The 18,134-nt window shown below is 35.1% G+C and overlaps 1 protein-coding gene across 2 annotated transcripts in view; it reads left to right on the forward strand.

Moving 5' to 3' along the window:
* CADM2 (cell adhesion molecule 2) overlaps positions 1 to 18,134 on the forward strand; it is a gene marked incomplete at its 3' end in the record, with an annotated part of 671,230 nt that overhangs the window by 543,705 nt on the left and 109,391 nt on the right. The window contains exons 3-5 of one of the 2 annotated variants that reach the window (XM_082784894.1): positions 1,438 to 1,590; positions 3,982 to 4,119; positions 8,483 to 8,653. In XM_082784894.1, coding sequence (XP_082641020.1) covers positions 1,438 to 1,590; positions 3,982 to 4,119; positions 8,483 to 8,653 — 462 coding nt within the window. Of the gene's footprint in view, positions 1 to 1,437; positions 1,591 to 3,981; positions 4,120 to 8,482; positions 8,654 to 18,134 lie in introns of those variants that run through there. The other variant, XM_082784893.1, reaches the window with a different exon arrangement.

Here is an 18,134-nt window from a genome sequence, read left to right on the forward strand (position 1 = left end):
TGATTGGCCAGAAGATGTCTCAGATATGTTTGGAATGTGTCCATTACACACAATCTCAATCACTTTGATGTGCCCTGGAGCAGTGCATTGCATGCTTGTGTGTCAGGTCTGCTTAAGCTGTCGCCTTTCAGCCATCAGACCCTGCAGAAAGTAAGTCAAGCTTTAGCTGACCTACCCTGAAACAACCAATAAATTCATCTTGAAGTCATTGTAAAGAAACCTGAATAGTAGCCTTAGAAGACAACCAATTTAAGTGACATTTTTGCTGAATCTCTGCTGTAGCAGTTTATTTTGGTGTAAATCTTCCTTTGTTGACAGTACTTGGGGAGTCTTGCAATGGGTCAGAAACATCCAGATTTAGTAGCAGAAGAAACACAGTAAAGCTTCATTTTTTATCATTGGACAGATATAAATGGTAGATGAAACAAATTTAAGAGCCTTTGGGGACTTTTGAAAGAGGCGAATGAGAACAGCCTTAGGGACTGTGCATCTTGGTTCTTCTCACAAATCAAAGCATAGGTCTCCTGGTAATTATAACAGTCCCATTTTACTTTGACTATTAAAGACTTACTATAAAAATAGACAGGAGATTCAAACACCGTCAGGTCAAAGATTTGAGTCTAGCAGAACTTCCTGAGTTATAGAGGCTTTTGTATTGTTCACGTAGGAGAATTACAGTGTTTACTTCTGATAATAGTATTCTTGTGCTGCAGAAAGAATTAATTAATATATGTGGATTCCTGAAACAGCTTTATTCCAAATAAATTGAATGTTTAGACATGTTTTGACTGTTTGCAAATAGGAAATGTGGGTTAATCTAAATACGAGCATTAAAATAGTTAAGAATTAAAAGCTTTAGCTGAAGTGTCATTTTGAATTGAAGTAATCTCTCTGTTGTTCTTCCCGCTGTGGTTTCAGGCAAACAGCATTTTGTTAGGAATGGTTTTCTGATAGAAGATCAGATTTCTAGCCATGATAAAAAAGTATAACCACTATACTCAACCACCTCAAATAAAATAGAAAATATAGTTTGTTAGTAGATGAAACAGATATTCAGATTCTCAATATGAATCCAAGTTTTTAAATACTTGCAACAATACTTTTAGAAAGGAGTCATTTTAGGCACTGAACAAAGCTACCAGGTGGCAGAAATCAGTTATTTTTGTCAGAGGGAGACCAAAGGTAACTGTTAAGTCCCTTCGATTTTCAGGTTTATATGTATTACAAGTAAGTCAGTTCACAATTCAGAAACTTGCTAAACTCTTGTGCATTGTTCCATAAAGAAAACAAATTACTATGCATAAAGATAACTGTGTTCATATCTCTGTATTATTTAGTGTGACTTCACTAGGATAGTTTACAGAGCTTCTTGTGTAATATACCAAGCTTTGCTAACGTTCTGCTTTATACCTTATAATATTCATTTCTGTTTTTCAGCTCTGAGGGACAACAGAATTGAGCTGGTTCGAGCTTCATGGCATGAACTGAGTATCAGTGTCAGTGATGTGTCTCTGTCAGATGAAGGGCAGTACACCTGCTCTTTATTTACTATGCCTGTCAAAACCTCCAAGGCTTTTCTTACCGTTCTTGGTAAGTATAAATAAGCAAGCATATCCACGTTAAAGAAGCAAGTGGTAAACTTCTAAGGCTATGACCAATAATGATAAGAATGAACTCTTCTAAAGCTTGCAGAAGAGATATGTAAATATCTGATCTTGTGTCCCTGAAACTTATAGTTTCATATGGCTATGCTGAAAAATAACATGCATCTTACTGTTTGTGTTGGGTCAGGATAATGAATTAATGAGCACACAAATACCACAGTATGAGTGCCCCTCAAAATGGATTCAAACTCTACATTCCAAGCACCATAAGTGTGAAGAAAGCACATATGTTCATCTCCTACTTTATAGGGCAAAGGGAAGAAAATGAAAAAGCATGAAATTAAAACAGGCTTTAGAGTTTTATAGTCTTTTCCTGAGTTGTGCATTTTCTTAGCTTGCTCTGCTTTTTTTTTTTTTTTTTTTTTTTTTTGCCACATAGAGCATGTTTTCACTGGGTTTGCTGCTTGTTTTATTCTTTATCCTCTAAATGCTCTGCTGTTTTCCCCAAAGGTTATAGATACACATAGAAAAGCAATAGATATCTAGAGATGCCCAGGAAATAAAGTTTCTGCTTGAAGCTTTATATGATTGTATGAATGTCAGTAGCCCAATCAGCCAAAATTGCTATTGTTCATTGAAACACACCTGCGTACCTAAGAGGTTATATGATTTTAGAGATTGACTTTATTCTTTTTTCCTTTTTCTGTCTCTGAACTTGACTCTTTTTTTCTTTTTGTTTTAATTTTATATATAGACAGGCACACAGCTGAATTTAATAGGACTAACGTAAGATGGTCTCTGTACCAGTAATATTCACATTAATCCAGCCAGGGAATTGGTTTTGTGCATAGGATCTGAAATACATCTCCTTTTTGGTCCCTGTGAGACTGTTTTACAAAAATCTTCACAAGTTTGTCGTTAAGGACAAAAAATACACTCAGAACAGAATAGCAGAATATTCTGGAATAACAGCTGCTTGAGGTTAATCTTCATTTCTTTAGAGAGGCATCTCATGATCTAAACAACAGATGAGTAGACCGGTTCAAACTTTTAAATGCTCAAAAGACATAAAAATGCATTACAAGGGCAGAACAAACATATAGCCCTCTTTTATTAAACAGAGTAACTTGATCTTCCATGGTCTGTGTAATTACATTTTCCCAGCATCAGATACTTTCCTTCCAAGATGCCTGTCTTTTTTCATTTTAGAATTGTAATTTTCTGTTTTGAAGTAACATTTTAAAGTCTTTCCACCTGAGAAATATATATTTTCCATTGAAATGTATCTTTCTAATTGTTTTAATCAGATAAACTATCTTTTTATGTACTAATAATCTCGTTATTTATTTAGTGTCAAGGTATTATAGTAGACACCACTTTGTGTCCTGAAAGATTGGAGTGGATTTATTACAGAAATGTACTCTGTGATAGGTACTGCTGCTTGTTTTTTATGTACATAATCTGTCATTTAGGAAAAGAGATGTAAACAAGCCAAATTGTGAAATACAGGGCACAGGATCAGGTACTGTGACTGATCCTTTTACCTAGCCACTAATATGAATGCATCAAAGTGCTTCAGATGCAAGTTACAACAATGACATTTTCAGAGATTTTAAAATTGTACTCATCAGTATCATTTTAAAGTAGGTTCTTGTGTTTTTGCAAAGTCAAATGGATTTATACATATAGTGATGATTTTTTTTTTCTAAATGCTATTCATAAATTTGTTTTAAATTTTCTATGATTGATTGAAAAACAACCACTTCCAAATTAGTATGATGTATATAGTATTTTGTGATCCTAAGATCTTGGATTCAGCTAAAGAATTCTCCATAGCCAATGGACTTGTGATTATACCTGGGTTTTTTATTTTGTTGGTATGTTTTCTGAAAATAAAATAACTACTGTGTTTATTTTCATCTTCCTTTTTCCCTGGATTTTGTATTAAAATCTTCATAATTCATGCCTAAACATCAGTTCTGAACTTAGATCAGTTCAGCTTTTTGTTGACCTGTTTTTGGAGTTGTACTGCCAATGTACTTTAGCATCCTGCTTACTGTGCAGACCAGTTTAAACCTTGTAATAAGTCAGACTAGACCTGTATGCAGAATATATTTAGATAAGATACAAATGATCTTCTTTCCTTAGAAAGATTGATGCTTTCTTGCTATTTATTTATTTATATATTTATTATCAACTAAAGGTCATGTTGGTATTTTATTTACATTAAGAAACACTGGCATTCAGTTTTGATAAAAGGCAACTAATTACTCTATTATCAGAATTTAGAGTACATGAAAAAAATAAGTTTGCAGTGGTCATATATTTATGTTAGCAGTTGAAAATATCAGAAACATTTTGCTTGTTTGCTTGTTAGGTGTACCTGAGAAGCCACAAATTACTGGATTTACTTCACCAGTTATGGAGGGAGAGAGGATGCAGCTAACTTGCAAGACATCTGGTAGTAAGCCAGCAGCTGATATCAGATGGTTCAAGAATGACAAAGAAGTTAAAGGTATTTGAAAGGACTCCCATGTAATTTGATCCAATTGTCAAAACTATACATTGTTTAAAATTATATTTTTAATTTATATTTGTAAAAATAGTTTAATAGTTTAATATTTAACTGTCAAATGAATTAGTGATAGTATGTAGATAAGGAATTGATTATGAATTACTGTAGTGGACATATAATCAACACTTTATTTGTATCTTCCAGTGGTAAAAAATGATGTATTGGGTTGCTCTGAACTCTGTTCAGCATGTTAAACTTAATGTAAATGTTTCATAGACAAACGTTTTATGTAATTACTGTTGTCACAACAGTAACACTCACCTCAGATATTTTACCTTTTCATTTCTTTTTACCTTTGTCATATGACATATGTCTGATTTAGTCAGTTGCCAGTTTTATGTTATACTACCCTAAGTGACTGGGTGAGGCAGAACTGTCTGGAGGAGATGGGAAAGTGTACTTCCCATGGGGAGTTATGGAGTCTGCTCAGGTAAGGAGTTGTAGCCGTTCTTAGCAGTCACTGGGAAATTTGAAGAAATTGCTATATTATATTTGCTATATTATATTTTAAATCTGGTGTAAAAACTTTGCCTTTCTCTCAAATGACGTGTATTTGAAGCTAAACCAGCAATGTGGCCATTTGGCTCCTTAACTAATTTGCTCTTCTCAGCAGATCCTAAATGGATGTTTGTTTCTTTTTAAAGAGGGGCTGGGGAAGGAACAATGTTGATGTATGAAAAAGAATGGTGAAAAGGAAAAAACAGAAATAAGAGGAAAGCATTGAGCACATTCATTTCAGTTTAGTTTTCTAGGTCTTCTGAAGAGCACATTGCCATTTCACAAAGGTTAGAAATAAAATAACCTAACCAGTTTGCAGTGGCATCAGCAGAAGTTACATTAGCTTTGTGCACTGTAAAAGGTGAAATGATAAATCTGAGAAAAAGATATGAAATTATATGCTAATGCAGCTGACATTAAAGGTTAGGAGTTCGTCTGTCTAGCACCAGTAAATCCAATTGTGTTACAGTGTATTATACATGGTGCAAAAGAATATAAATGATGCCTTGAGTTCAGAGTTGCACCAAAGGGGAAAAAGGCATTCTAAAATTGTAGCTCTATTGCTATTACTCAAAAAAGGAATCATCATGTGGTAAAAGAATACTGTTTCATAGAGTAAGTGCTAGTAATAAGAGAGAGTGAATGTGAAGCACTGAGTATTGTACTTTTTATGTTAGCATTCTGTCTCTCATGTGCACCAAATTAACAAACGAATCTGCAGTTTAGCATTCTAGTTACCTTTCTAGAAGGAGATTATTAAAAACGCAAATATGGGAGAAGCTAAGTATGCATTTTTTTTGTATAAAACATACATTTTTTCAATAAAATTAATTGCATGCTATATACAATATTATGAAAAATATTTATTTTTAAGTTTCAGGAATATTTTTATGTATTTTCTTTCTTTTTCTAGGAAAATTGAGTTTCAAAAATAAATAAGATAATAACAGTTCATTTTGTCTCAACAGATTAAGATATTTTGAATTAGTCTATATATGTTAATATACACAAAGTATCTACAAAGGCATTGAACATTTTGTCTTCATAAACCTATAGTCAGAAGCTGGAAGTTTTTTAGATAGCAAAGCCAATTCATAGTAGAAGTTGATTTTAAAAGTAAACAAAAATTATATTTGCCTTGTAAAACAGCAGAATTTTCACTTTAAAAGATCTGTGTTCCTATATGAATGCTGTAAGCATGCACTCTTATAAATGACTGACAATGAACAATGTATGACAGACATTCTAACACTTTATTATTTTCATTATCAAACATCTATACCTATGAGCTATAAACTAGTGTTAGATAATCTGAGTGTATCTGTATGTATGCCTATCTGATAGACATAGAAGGGCCCCATAGTAGGCTTTTAGAGATCAGATGACCCAACCTCTGTTCAAAAGTTAGATCAGGTTGCAAAAGGTCTTGCCCGATTTGGTTTTGAAAAGTGTGCAAGACAGATTCCAGTCTGTAAGTATTTGAAAGTCTTTACTGGGGATAATTTTCATTATATCTAGATATTTCATGAAGCATGATCAGAATTTGCTGTAGTGTAACTTGTGTTCACTGCCCCTCAATTTTTGCTGTATATGTCCAAGAAGATTTGGTATTTTTGTTCTCTATTACTATGCATTAAGTATTTGAAGATACCAATTTGTCTTCTATTCATCAGTTTGAATGACCCCAACTGTCTCCAACCTCTCCTTATACATTGTCTGCTTCAGCCACTGACCATCTCTGTGGCTCTTGACTGAACCCACTCCAATTGGTTGACACATCTTCTTAACCTGTAAAGCCCAATTTGGGTGTCTTACTGTAGATGCAGCCACACAAGTACTGAACAAAGAAGAATAACCATTTCCCTTGCCTTCTTGGCTATGCTATGTGTAGTGCAAAGCAGTCTCTTTTTAGCCTTCAACCCTGTATAGACACACTGTTGACTAATTTTCAACCTGTACTCACTACCCCCAGTTCCTCTTCTCTAAAGCTACTTTCTGTCTAGGCATCCCTGAACCCATTTGGTTATAATCATAATCAGAAAAGGTTCCTTTGTAGTGGAATTTTTTAGCCTTTTTTAAGGAGAGGAGTAGCAAGAAAACAAGTGAAATAGGCTACAATAGACATATTTACAAATTATTTTAAAACCCTATTACTAGGGTTTAGTTAAAAAACAAATTATACAAAAGCCCTAGGTAAGTATTTTGAAAGCTAGCATGCAGTAACATGCCCACTGCTTGATCTCCACTGCTATTTATATGGGCTTACATTGTTAGCATATGTTACAATCACACCTTCATCTTAGTATGAAGAAACACCCAAGAAGATACAGCTGGTAAAGTGGACAAGCTAAGTAGTTCTGTTGATGAGGTTGTCAACAGTTTATAGAATAGTTGCACCATCTTTTTTACAGAGGTAATTAAGGGTTTAATGCCTCCAAATAAGAGGTGTCCGGAGAAATTCTTATAAACATCCACTTAGGAAATCAACTGTTTTTGTTTTTCTGAAGGATTAAGCATCCACAGCCTCTCACTGAAATGAAAGCTGTTGATGTTTTCAGGAGCTGTCTGTCCTCTCTCTGAAGTCAGTAAGCAGTGGCGTGTGTACATTACTTAAAAACAGAAAGCTATCTATATACATGTAGGTGGTTTTTATTCCATTTTGAAACCTAACTCTTGGAACAAAATCTCATATGTGTGCTTCAAAAACTAGTGAAGACATTTGTTTTTTTGGTTTTAATAATTTTGCTTTAGTCCTGGTCAATATTTCTCTCACCTTCTGATCTCTAAATATTAATTGCCACCTTGGCAGAAATTGAATCTCTTACAGCTTAGCAACCAACTAACAAACAAAATGCTTGTATGCAGGAAATTTCTTAGGGAAAAACAAATGAAAACAACATAACCAAACAAAAAAAGAAATTTTGTAACTATGTGGTGTCTTCATTTTTCTGGAGACAATGACAAAAGGCCATCTTTCTGATTTCAGAGGTATTTTTAATCTAGAAGAAACCTAAGCCATTTAAGATTTGTTTTCTAAAATTGATCTTTAATGGAAATTTTATGTAGGTCATCTTCTTCTCTAATGGGATTTAGTATAATTTATAAAACTGAAACCTCTCACGTTTTGTTTTTCATTTTTTTAGGACACAGAGGACATATGCAATCTCGATGTAATTTAAGATACATATTTATGTATTTACACATTAAATACTAAGAGGTGCTCTATTTCTATTTTTTTCTATCAATGTTAGTATCTATACTTTGGTTTAGCTTAATTCATTAATTAGCCTAATTCTAGCCAAACAGAATAAACAATGAATAAAGTAAGCACAGGATTAATGCAGGCAATCCTTAGTTCACATGGCTTTAGTAATATTCATATGTTGCATTACTATGAAAGATTATAAGCACTGGCATAGAAAATTTAATATTTAGTGACACTGCGAATACATAAGGAAAGCAGGGGTGGGAGGAGACTGCACTTTTCTGAAGAACTGCAGGGACAGTTTATATCAGATTTGGACCTAAGCAAATGAGAGAATGGTGAAAGAAATTGCCCTCTGAGTGCAGTATCATGTTACCAGTTTTGAAATTTTTGATTTCAATGTGTATCTCCTCCTCTGATAATAGAAGAAAATTGTGGAATAACTGCAGTCTAATTACTTGTGGTTTAAAGGGATCAATATAGATATAAAAGGTATGTTTTTTCAACAAGTGTGATAGACAATGTAACTGTCTGATGTTGGACTGTTTTTTTTTTCTGAAAATACTCAAAACAAAAATGTTTGCTTGTTTTCTCTTTCAGATGTTAAATATTTAAAAGAAGAAGATGCAAATCGTAAAACATTTACAGTCAGCAGTACACTGGATTTCCTTGCAGATCGCAATGATGATGGTGCAGTTGTAAGTTGCAGAGTAGATCATGAGTCCCTAAACTCTACACCTCAGATAGCAATGCAGGTTCTAGAAATACACTGTAAGTAATACACATTATATATGCTTGCCTTTATAGCTTCGTTTTGTTTTAGAGTTTCTATTGTAGGAAAATTATAAAAATCTCTGATACAGTGAGTACTGATAACATCTTTATGTCACTTTTTTTTTTTTTTTTTTTTTTTTTTTTTTAATTTCAGGAGTAACTCTAAAGATGTTAGTGAGTGTTTACTAGTGAAAATACCAGGAACTAAGTTCCTGGTTTGCTTTGAAAAATGGTAGAGAGGAAATGCATTTGTCTTTCTTTGTTTATCATTGTAGCAATATCAAAGAGGGCTTTAACATCGATCATAGTAGTCCAAGACTACCCTTGAAAATATCTGAAAACTTGAAACAAGGGTATGAAAAGAAGCAAGTTTTCAGCCAGACTGCTTCAGGAACTTTGAATCCTGCTAATGAAACTCTATGTAATTCTGGAATAGCAAAAGTCTAGGAGGAAGAGCCCTTTAAAATGTATTTTTAGGACTTGTCTATATAGGATACTGATGTAGATATGCTCAAAGTTTGAATGAGTCTGCCTATGTATCTGTGTGCACTACTAGAAAGTCGTGTTGTCCTTCAAGTCACTTTTCTCACTTATAAATTATGAGACACTCAGGAGAACATCTTTTTCACCATCAGATGACATTTTCATATTCACTTGCATTATATGAAAGTGAAAGGCCTTGAGGGGAAGACGTATGAGGAACGGCTGAGGTCACTGGGCCTGTTCAGCCTGGAGAAGAGGAGGCTGAGGGGAGACCTCATCACAGTCTACAACTTCCTCGTAAGGGGGTGTCGAGAGGCAGGAGACCTTTTCTCCATTAACACTAGTGACAGGACCCGCGGGAACGGGGTTAAGCTGAGGCAGGGGAAATTTAGGCTGGATGTCAGGAGGGGGTTCTTCACAGAGAGGGTGGTTGCACACTGGAACAGGCTCCCCAGGGAAGTGGTCACTGCACCGAGCCTGTCTGAATTTAAGAAGAGATTGGACTGTGCACTTAGGCACATGGTCTGAACTTTTGGGTAGACCTGTGTGGTGTCAAGAGTTGGACTTGATGATCCTTAAGGGTCCCTTCAAACTCAGGATATTCTATGATTCTATGATTCTATATCAACCATTCTGCAGTGTACTGTTACATGGGCTTCTGTAGAACACCTGTACTTGTTTGTCAGCTGAAAGAGACATTTGCAAAATATTGTCAGAACAAGTGATGGGGAGAGACCTTTCATAGATCTGTTTCTAGGGTAGGTGTAACCAAAGGAACCTATTATAAAGCAGACAAGCTTGTCCATAAGGCAGACAAGTTTCCAGTAGTTCCCAAGACACCATGTCAAGGACTGCTGGCATGTATAACTTATTTCTAAACAGAGGAATAGTTCTGTAAGTGTCTAAGACTTGTAGCATACATAAAATGTGATGGCAAAAACACTCCATGCATAGAAGCTGACAGCATTGCTAAAAATGCCATCTGCAAGAAGTCTGAAATGATGCAGATGTGGATTAGTATCCATAAGTATGTGTACTGAAAATAACTATTTTCTGATACATTCTGTGCATCACTTTACTGAGGGAGATCAAAGCCTTTCTTCACCAAATGACTGTTAAGCACCTGCCTCTCCTAAAATGTTCTGATGACATCTGTACTAGAGACGTGAATCCTTAACAGCTTTATTTCCATGAATTCTAAATGCCATCACCATCAGCCACTGATCTGGTGCATGCTATCACATCCAAATTGCTAGCTCTTCTTCCAGTGCCCTGCTCAAGATGTTGGCTCTACAGGAGATCTACCAAATCGAATGACACAGTAGATACAGAAAACAGTATGGTACAGTATAATGATACAGTAGATACACAGGGGGTTTATAGGGGGTTTAAACTGAGTCACAGTGGCTGCAGTATAATGTGATTCAAGGTAAAGGAAAGCTTCTGATTTATGTGAGTAACATAAGGCAGAAAAGCCTTTCTGTCATATACAAAAGTCATATACAAAATTTCCTGAATATACACTGTTTTTCCCTTTGCACCCTAGGCAGCAAGATGCTATCTTACTAAACACCAACAGGGAGCATCTTTCCCTTTGCCTGTTGCTTCTTTTTTTGAACAAGACCCTTCTCTGTTTTCTGCACATTCACTGAAGTTCTTCAACAAGGACAAACTGCACAGGGTGTTTACAATCCCTGATATTCTTTATGTGCTATGCTGCCCCCTCAGAATGACAACTTACCAAAAGCCATAAGGCACAATTAATTATTCTCTATCCTTCCTGGTTGCTTCATTAATTTTCCACTAACCAATTTAATGCTCTCCAGAACTAGTATAGAATCATTACACATTACACATAAGTGAGAAATGTGCCAAAATACGCTTAGGTTTAAAAGAGAGGGTAGGAATGCCATATAAAACCATGGAGAAAGCAGTATTTTATTACTGGTGACAAGGAGACTAAGAACAGTCTATTGTCCTTTTCCTTACCACTTACAACTTCATGGTCAACATCTCAGCAGTCTTACCTGGGACAAGGTTTTAAAAGAAATTTTAGGAAAAGAGAAAGATGATGTGGTTCAGCAGAGAGCCTTGAAGGAAAAGGTACAGAAGGGTGATTTGCTAGAGCAATCACAAAGACTTTGAATGGCTTACATAGCACTGGAACTGTGGTCTTTGATTTTATTCTCCTGCTTGTCCTCCTCTATTGCTCACCCTCACAGCTGTGGTACTGCAGTCACTGGAAGCTGATTTTTACCCATCAATTCATAAGATACAAACATGGTAGAGATATCCTACTTGTATTAATAAGAGTCATGCTCACAGGACCCAATGTGTGAGATGATCCAATATATCCTCAATACCAGCTGACAGCAGTTCAAAAATAGTGCTGACAAAACAGATGAATTAACAGGACAACATGAGAAACATCATAAGAATTTGTTAATTTGAAGTCCTCTAGTTCCAAAAGTCACGCTGCCTAAAATCACAAGTAGTGTGGCATTGCTCCATAGGGCATTTGTTCCAAATGTTCCAGTGTACTTCAAATGAGGAGACAGCTTGGAAATAGTATGATAAGCAAGTATCTTAAATGGGTGAAACAGAATGGTACAGATGGATGTTAGTTTGCCAAAGAATGAACACAAAATTGATTTGGTATCACCTGCTAGAACTGCACTTGGCTTTTAAACACCTTTCTAAAATCTGAGGAATTCTATCTGTAGATAGCTCCTTACCAGTGCATCATGACAGGTTAGAAAAAAAGGGCAATAATAAATTGCCTACCTATTTCTGTTGTTTTCTGCCCTGTATAATTATGCTTGAAAGTAAATAATAATGATAATAATAAAAATCTTCTTTGTTTCAAGCAACTATCCCCTGATAGTGGGCAAAACAAATGTGGCTTCATCAAAATGCAAAAAAGATATATATAAAAAATAAAAGCAAATTAAAAAACAGTAGGAACTGCAGTATTGTGTTTGTATCCAGTAGGTTAAAAAAAAAAAAAAAAAAAGGCAACATAATGTTTGGAATGACAGGCTTTTTTTTTTATTTATTTACATCTACTGAATGATAGAATAAAATTAAATCTGTCTTAGGCAATCAGACTATATGAAACAGGTATTTATAATGAGTCCACAGAGGTCTAGATGCTTTTGAATCCACACAACTGCTTAACTGCTTTTGTCTTTAATAGGAAGTACACTTAAGAATACTAAAGCCAGTAATGCTATCAGCAGTTATATCAATATGCAATATACTTCCCCTCACACAATCTTGTTGTTGTTTTTTTTTTTAGTGTGATAGAGCAATCAAATCAGCTTTCACCAGTAGTATGACTGTACATTAAATTGAGCTGAGAAGTGAACTTAAGAAAAAAAAGGTGGTAGTGGTAGTGTTTTTTTTTATTATATATGTGTGTATTTGCATATATGCATATGTAATAGTAATACTTTCTGAGTCTTTCTGCTGCTCTTTTATTTTTTTAATAGTCTGGTCCAGAACTGGAGATTATCTATATTACTTACAGCTTGACCAAAAGAAAGGTATCTTAAAGGAAATTGGGATCAGTTCTTGTTTTCACAGGTCTTTCCAAATTAATTTTGCAGACTTCAGATCTTAAAATAATATCAATGCTATTGGGGTGAGCATGCTCTACCCCAGTCCAGACTGTGAGATAATTAGCTTCTCCAATCTATTGAGCTTTATTTATCAGTAATTTGTGTTATGTCTCACTTGTGCTTAAGCCTGTTCATCTGTATGTCATGCTCTGTGCACTGCAGGGCAGCCCAATGGCCCAATTGTTTCTCTTGTGCTGAAAGGTTCAGCCATAATTTACTTTCTGCTTGGCCAGCAGAGGTTTGTGGTAGCATGACACTGCTTGCTGAGTTTATTTTTCCTCTGACCCTTACTGTCAACAGTAAGCCTAAAATAGACTCGTATCCCCTGCGGCTTTGCTCTGAAGTTTGCTTGTCAGCCTAGCTGCCACTGATTATTAGGAGGTGCTTCTTGTAAGTGGTAAATACAAATCTCAGAGGGATGTTTTGTTTTATTGTTTACTTCTGCTTTCAAACTAAAATAAGGTGTTCTTCATTCCTGTATTAAGGAATCACAGGTGCAGCACTTGAATTTTGAAAGCTTCTCAGTGCAATATTTACAGGATTGTATGCTGTAAGTCCTCATGCACACTCCTAAAAAGACACTTTGACGGCAAATACAACTTCTGGTCCAGATCTGGGAAGTGAGTGACTTCTGCTCATCCTTCCTCATTGTCTCAGAAGCAGCATCTTCATTTTCCTCTGGGTCTTTTCCAAGCAGAAGCCAGCCAACATGTTACTTCCTACTGAACAGAGTGCCATAACATTACCCAGTGGTAATTACCTTACCTTAGTAAAAATCCTCTGACTACAGTAAATTACCCAGCAGACCTCAGTAAAAATTAATTGTGTAAGTCTGCCCCAGAGGCTACTTTGAAACTTTAAAGTGAAATCAAATCATTTGAACTTCAAACCTAATCATCGTAATTCTAAAATGGCATCTGTGATGCGATTTGTGCTGACGGACACAGGGAAATTTTGCTCTAAAACTGACCACACTCCCAGATGACAGCACTAATAAGCTAAATATGTGTTATGTAAAGAAGTGTCTAGAGAAGCAATTTTGAGTAAATTCTATATTGGCAGACACAGATGTGCAGTGAATTGTCAGTCTGACAAGTCTATAGCCATAGTTAACTTGTTTCTATAGGCTATTCTAATGATATTTGTGTGATAGGCTGTTCCCTCATTTGTGGGTTGTTATTAGATTCTTTTGCAATGAACGTCTGAACTTGGCTTTAAAATTAGGCAGCTATTCCAAGAGATTGTTGGCTATTGTCTGGGAAATACAGCTATTGATTTTGCATTAAATAAACAAAGCACTTCAAATGCAGGAGGCCACAGATAAGCAAATCAGCAATGTACTTGTGCAGCCTTGTAGAAAATTGTGTGTGCGCATCCGTGTGTGTGTTCAACGACAGGGTATTACTGTGATTTCTAGTGTATTAACAAATGGAGGTTTCTCTGACAACAGGATTGGTTTAAAATTTTTGCTGGTGTAAGGCAGAGTAATCTTATCAAAGAGGTACATTAGCTGATGCTCACTAAGAGAGTTATTCTCTCACTAAGAGAAACTGTTATTTTTACTTGGCTGGTTTCGTTTTGTTTGTTTGTTTTGTTTTGTTTTCTTGTTGTTGGAACGCTATTTCTACTATTTTGCATTCAGAAAGGAAGGTGTTAAGTGAAAATATAAGATATGATTTATATATATTATAATATGCAATATATGAAGTATATATGAAATGAGTTATTATTTCATAATACTATATGAAAATATTTCATAAGTACTATATGAAATAAGTTATTACTTTTTAAAAGGCAAGAAAATGGTCATACATGGTGGTCATGACTGTTAGACCCTTTGTCTATGGGGAATGACTAAGAGACAGTTCCACGTGAGAACAGTCTATTGAAAGAGGGGGAAAAAAAAAAGCAAAAAAAAAAAAAAAAAAGCTTTTTTACATCTTACTGTTTAATTCTGATGAATTAGTTACATTTTTAAATATCTTTGGTGACTGTTCAGGGTGACCATATCAACTATGGACTTGCTGTTTTTTTTGTAATTCAGAAGAGGCAGTTGTGTGCTCACACAAAAGCACATGAAGTTGGACATCTCTTAGCTATGATAAATTCTGAGGGGAGATGGACATTTTTCCCGGTTAACTACATCTGGTCTGTATTGTAAATGGGTAGAATATGTCCCATCTTCATTTTATTTCAGCCAAGTGGTGGCTGAGGTATAATTTGAGTGTTTGGGAATTGTGGTACATCAGAGACCTGTGGAACTTGAAGCAGGTAGCCAATATCTCAAGCTTAAGCCTTCTTTCAGGAATACCAAGATGGCACAGATAAAGCAGAATGTTCTTTGGCATGGTCCATCCTATTGCACAATATAACATATGTCAAGGAGACTGAGCACATGGCTGAGGAAATTTCCCATTGAAGCAGCAGAGTTGTCCACAAATGGATGTACTCCTAATGCCTTCATTGGCTTTAATACTTCCTTCTTCAGAGTTCTTAGATTCAGCTCTGAGAACCATATATATTTATGATGGGTTTTTGTTTGTTTTGTTTTGTTTTGTTTGTTTTTAAAATCCTTCTAAGCTCATATTGGAAAAGCTACACACATACCTGAGTCTGATCCATCTTTCTGACAGAGAAGGACTGTCTCTCACAATGATAGGATAGTCCTATCCTTTGGAGGTCAACTCTTCTCCTGGAGAGATGTTCCTTCTTTTCTCTTTCAGTTAAGAAGTTCTGCTAGATTCCTGTTTTCTTGAGAATGATAAAATTTTGAGGTCTTAAAGTTGACTCCCTGTTCTTCTGAGACAAGTTCAGTCTTTGTACACCTTCAGGTTTCCACAAAAGACTCACCTGTGATGACATATTCTTCTGATGTTTACCCTAAACAGTTTTCTTTGTTTGTTTGTTATGTTTTTGTTTGTTTGTTTGTTTTCCATAAATCACAGTGTGAACAGTAATGTGGACAATATAGCATCTCAGTGGTATTTCAGTACTGTGGTGACCAACCTTCCATTCTGTCTCCCTTAAAGGAATGATATTTCCATACTTCACAATGTAAAAGACAGTTTTAAAAATAGTAATAATAACAATGCAAACTGAAAGATGTAGCATTCCCTACAAGTACAGCTCTTCATATTGAATGAAAAGTAAATAAGAAGTTATTCTATTTAATTATTTAGCTCAATAATTATGTAAACACTATGTTAAAAAGCTAAATTATCTTGTTTGAGCTTTTTGTATTAATGAATGTGTGAAACAAATGAAACATAAAGGATAGCTATGGTAAACAGTAAAGAATAATATCTATGAACAAGAAAGTTCAGTGCCACAATTTACATTTTTAAATGAGATCAATTAGGTTAATGATGGATGAAAATAAGAAATCCATTATTTAAATGCAAAATAATTCAAAAACTTGTGGGTCCATTTACTACCAAACTTTCATCTTTCAAAGGGGATATCTAGTTCAAAGGGTTAATGTACAATCCTGACCTTTCCCATCTGGAGGCTTATGTTCAAATATGGTTTACAAGTGAAATCTAATCTCACATAATTTATTTCTCGCTAAAATCTTTTATAGGGAAATCCACTGAGTTGCTCATATATTCTGCATAGAGATTTTAAAAATATGATGTGGGCAGGTTATTCCACTTCACTGTAGAGTGTTTAAGGGAGGCTCAAGAATGTTTGAAAGGAAGTTTGGGAGGGAATGTTTAATAAAAATAGTATGTTCAGCAAATAAACATTAAATATAATTGTTTCAGAAGAATAATCTTTTAGGCACAGGAAAGAGACAACTTGTGGGAAAGGACTGAAAAGACAGAGAAAATGACTACACCGGGAAGAGGAGCACAGGAAGGTCACCTCTGAACCAGTTACAAATAAATATTTGAACAGCATAGTACTTTGTATGTGGAGATGGTAGCTTGGGTCAGTGTGGTGACATTCTGGAGTTAATGAGCACTGGTGGGCTAACAACTTTTGTCTCTCTGGAAGGGCTAGAACCTTATAGAGCACACTATAGGCTTTTGAGGTTGTGTGGTCAATTTGTTCATGTCTGGCCATGAGCTATTGCCATCAGTAGAAATGCCCACAATGACTCAGTCAAGCCACTGAAGAATATTCTTTGGTGATCATAAAAAAAAAAGTTAGTTCATCTAACAGGTTTTTGAAGCTCCTAATCTAAGCAATGATCAGTCACTGAAAAGTAGTTAAAAACTAAATAATTTATCTGCATTGTATTTCATAGGATTAATGCCTATATGGATGTAATTTATATTAGATGATCTGTGTAAGAAATATGTAGTGGAAGATTGAATTTACAGAAAAAACTAAAAGCAAGTTTTTAAATACATTTATTTTAACTGCTTTATGTTGCATTGCACTAATAAGACAATAAAGACTGAGTGGCTGAATGATGACAATGCAGTGTCTGAGAAGCTCCAAATCAGGTCTCAATTTCAGAAAGAATTTTTCATGTACATGACTAAGATCCATTAAGCCCCATGCATCCTTCAAAATATACTTAAGATATCTTCTTTGTTCTTTTCTAGCTTAGACTAGGTATTATTTCAAATGGTATCATCTTGGAAGGAGACTGAAAATTACACCATCTTTATAGCTCAAACCCCATGTTACAACCCATCTCACTGTAACCTAGTGACAGAAAGTCAAAGAAGTCCTTCCCTATTGAAGAGTTTGTAGGGGTAGTTTATTTCCAAAATTAATGACTAGCAAGCAGGTGAGACAGCTTGGAAGAAACATGTATAGAGGTTATTAGTAGGACTTTCCAAAGGAGAGAAGCTTGCCCTTCTTCAAAACATGATATATATTTATAAGAAACGAGTCAGATTTTCATGTCCTGATAGTAACACTTAGTGATTTTTTATAGATTAAAATTTTACAGTGCCCACTGTCTGATAGAAATGTCAGAAAAAGGCTTGAAGGGGGATGCTGAACATCCAGAGCTCTTATTTATTCCTTCAACAGTTTTGAATGTGCTGCAATTCTCAAGCCATATTCAAGATAATTTAAGTCAAATGCGAGAGAAAGCTGAAGGCAGTAAGGAAAAGAAACTGAGGACACAGAAGAGAAAGTTATATCAAAAGGTCATACACTGACTCAGACTTAGGCATTTCTTGAAACTTTGGGATTTTAGAAGGTTGGTGGTTTTTTTTTGTCGTAGTTTTTGTTGTTGTTTGTTTGTTTTTGTTTTGTTTTGTTTTCTCTAGCTTCTTCCTTTATTTCTCTTAGGTGACATTAAAAAATTGAGAAAATGGATACATGTGAGTAAGTTGAAGGGAGTTATCTTTGTAAGATAATAAAGATCTTAAAGGGAACAAAGGTGTATGTCTGAAGAGGTGAGCAAAATGGGG

Source organism: Aythya marila (genome assembly GCF_965140915.1).
Source record: "Aythya marila genome assembly, chromosome: 1".
In the NCBI taxonomy this organism is placed as follows: Eukaryota; Metazoa; Chordata; class Aves; order Anseriformes; family Anatidae; genus Aythya; species Aythya marila.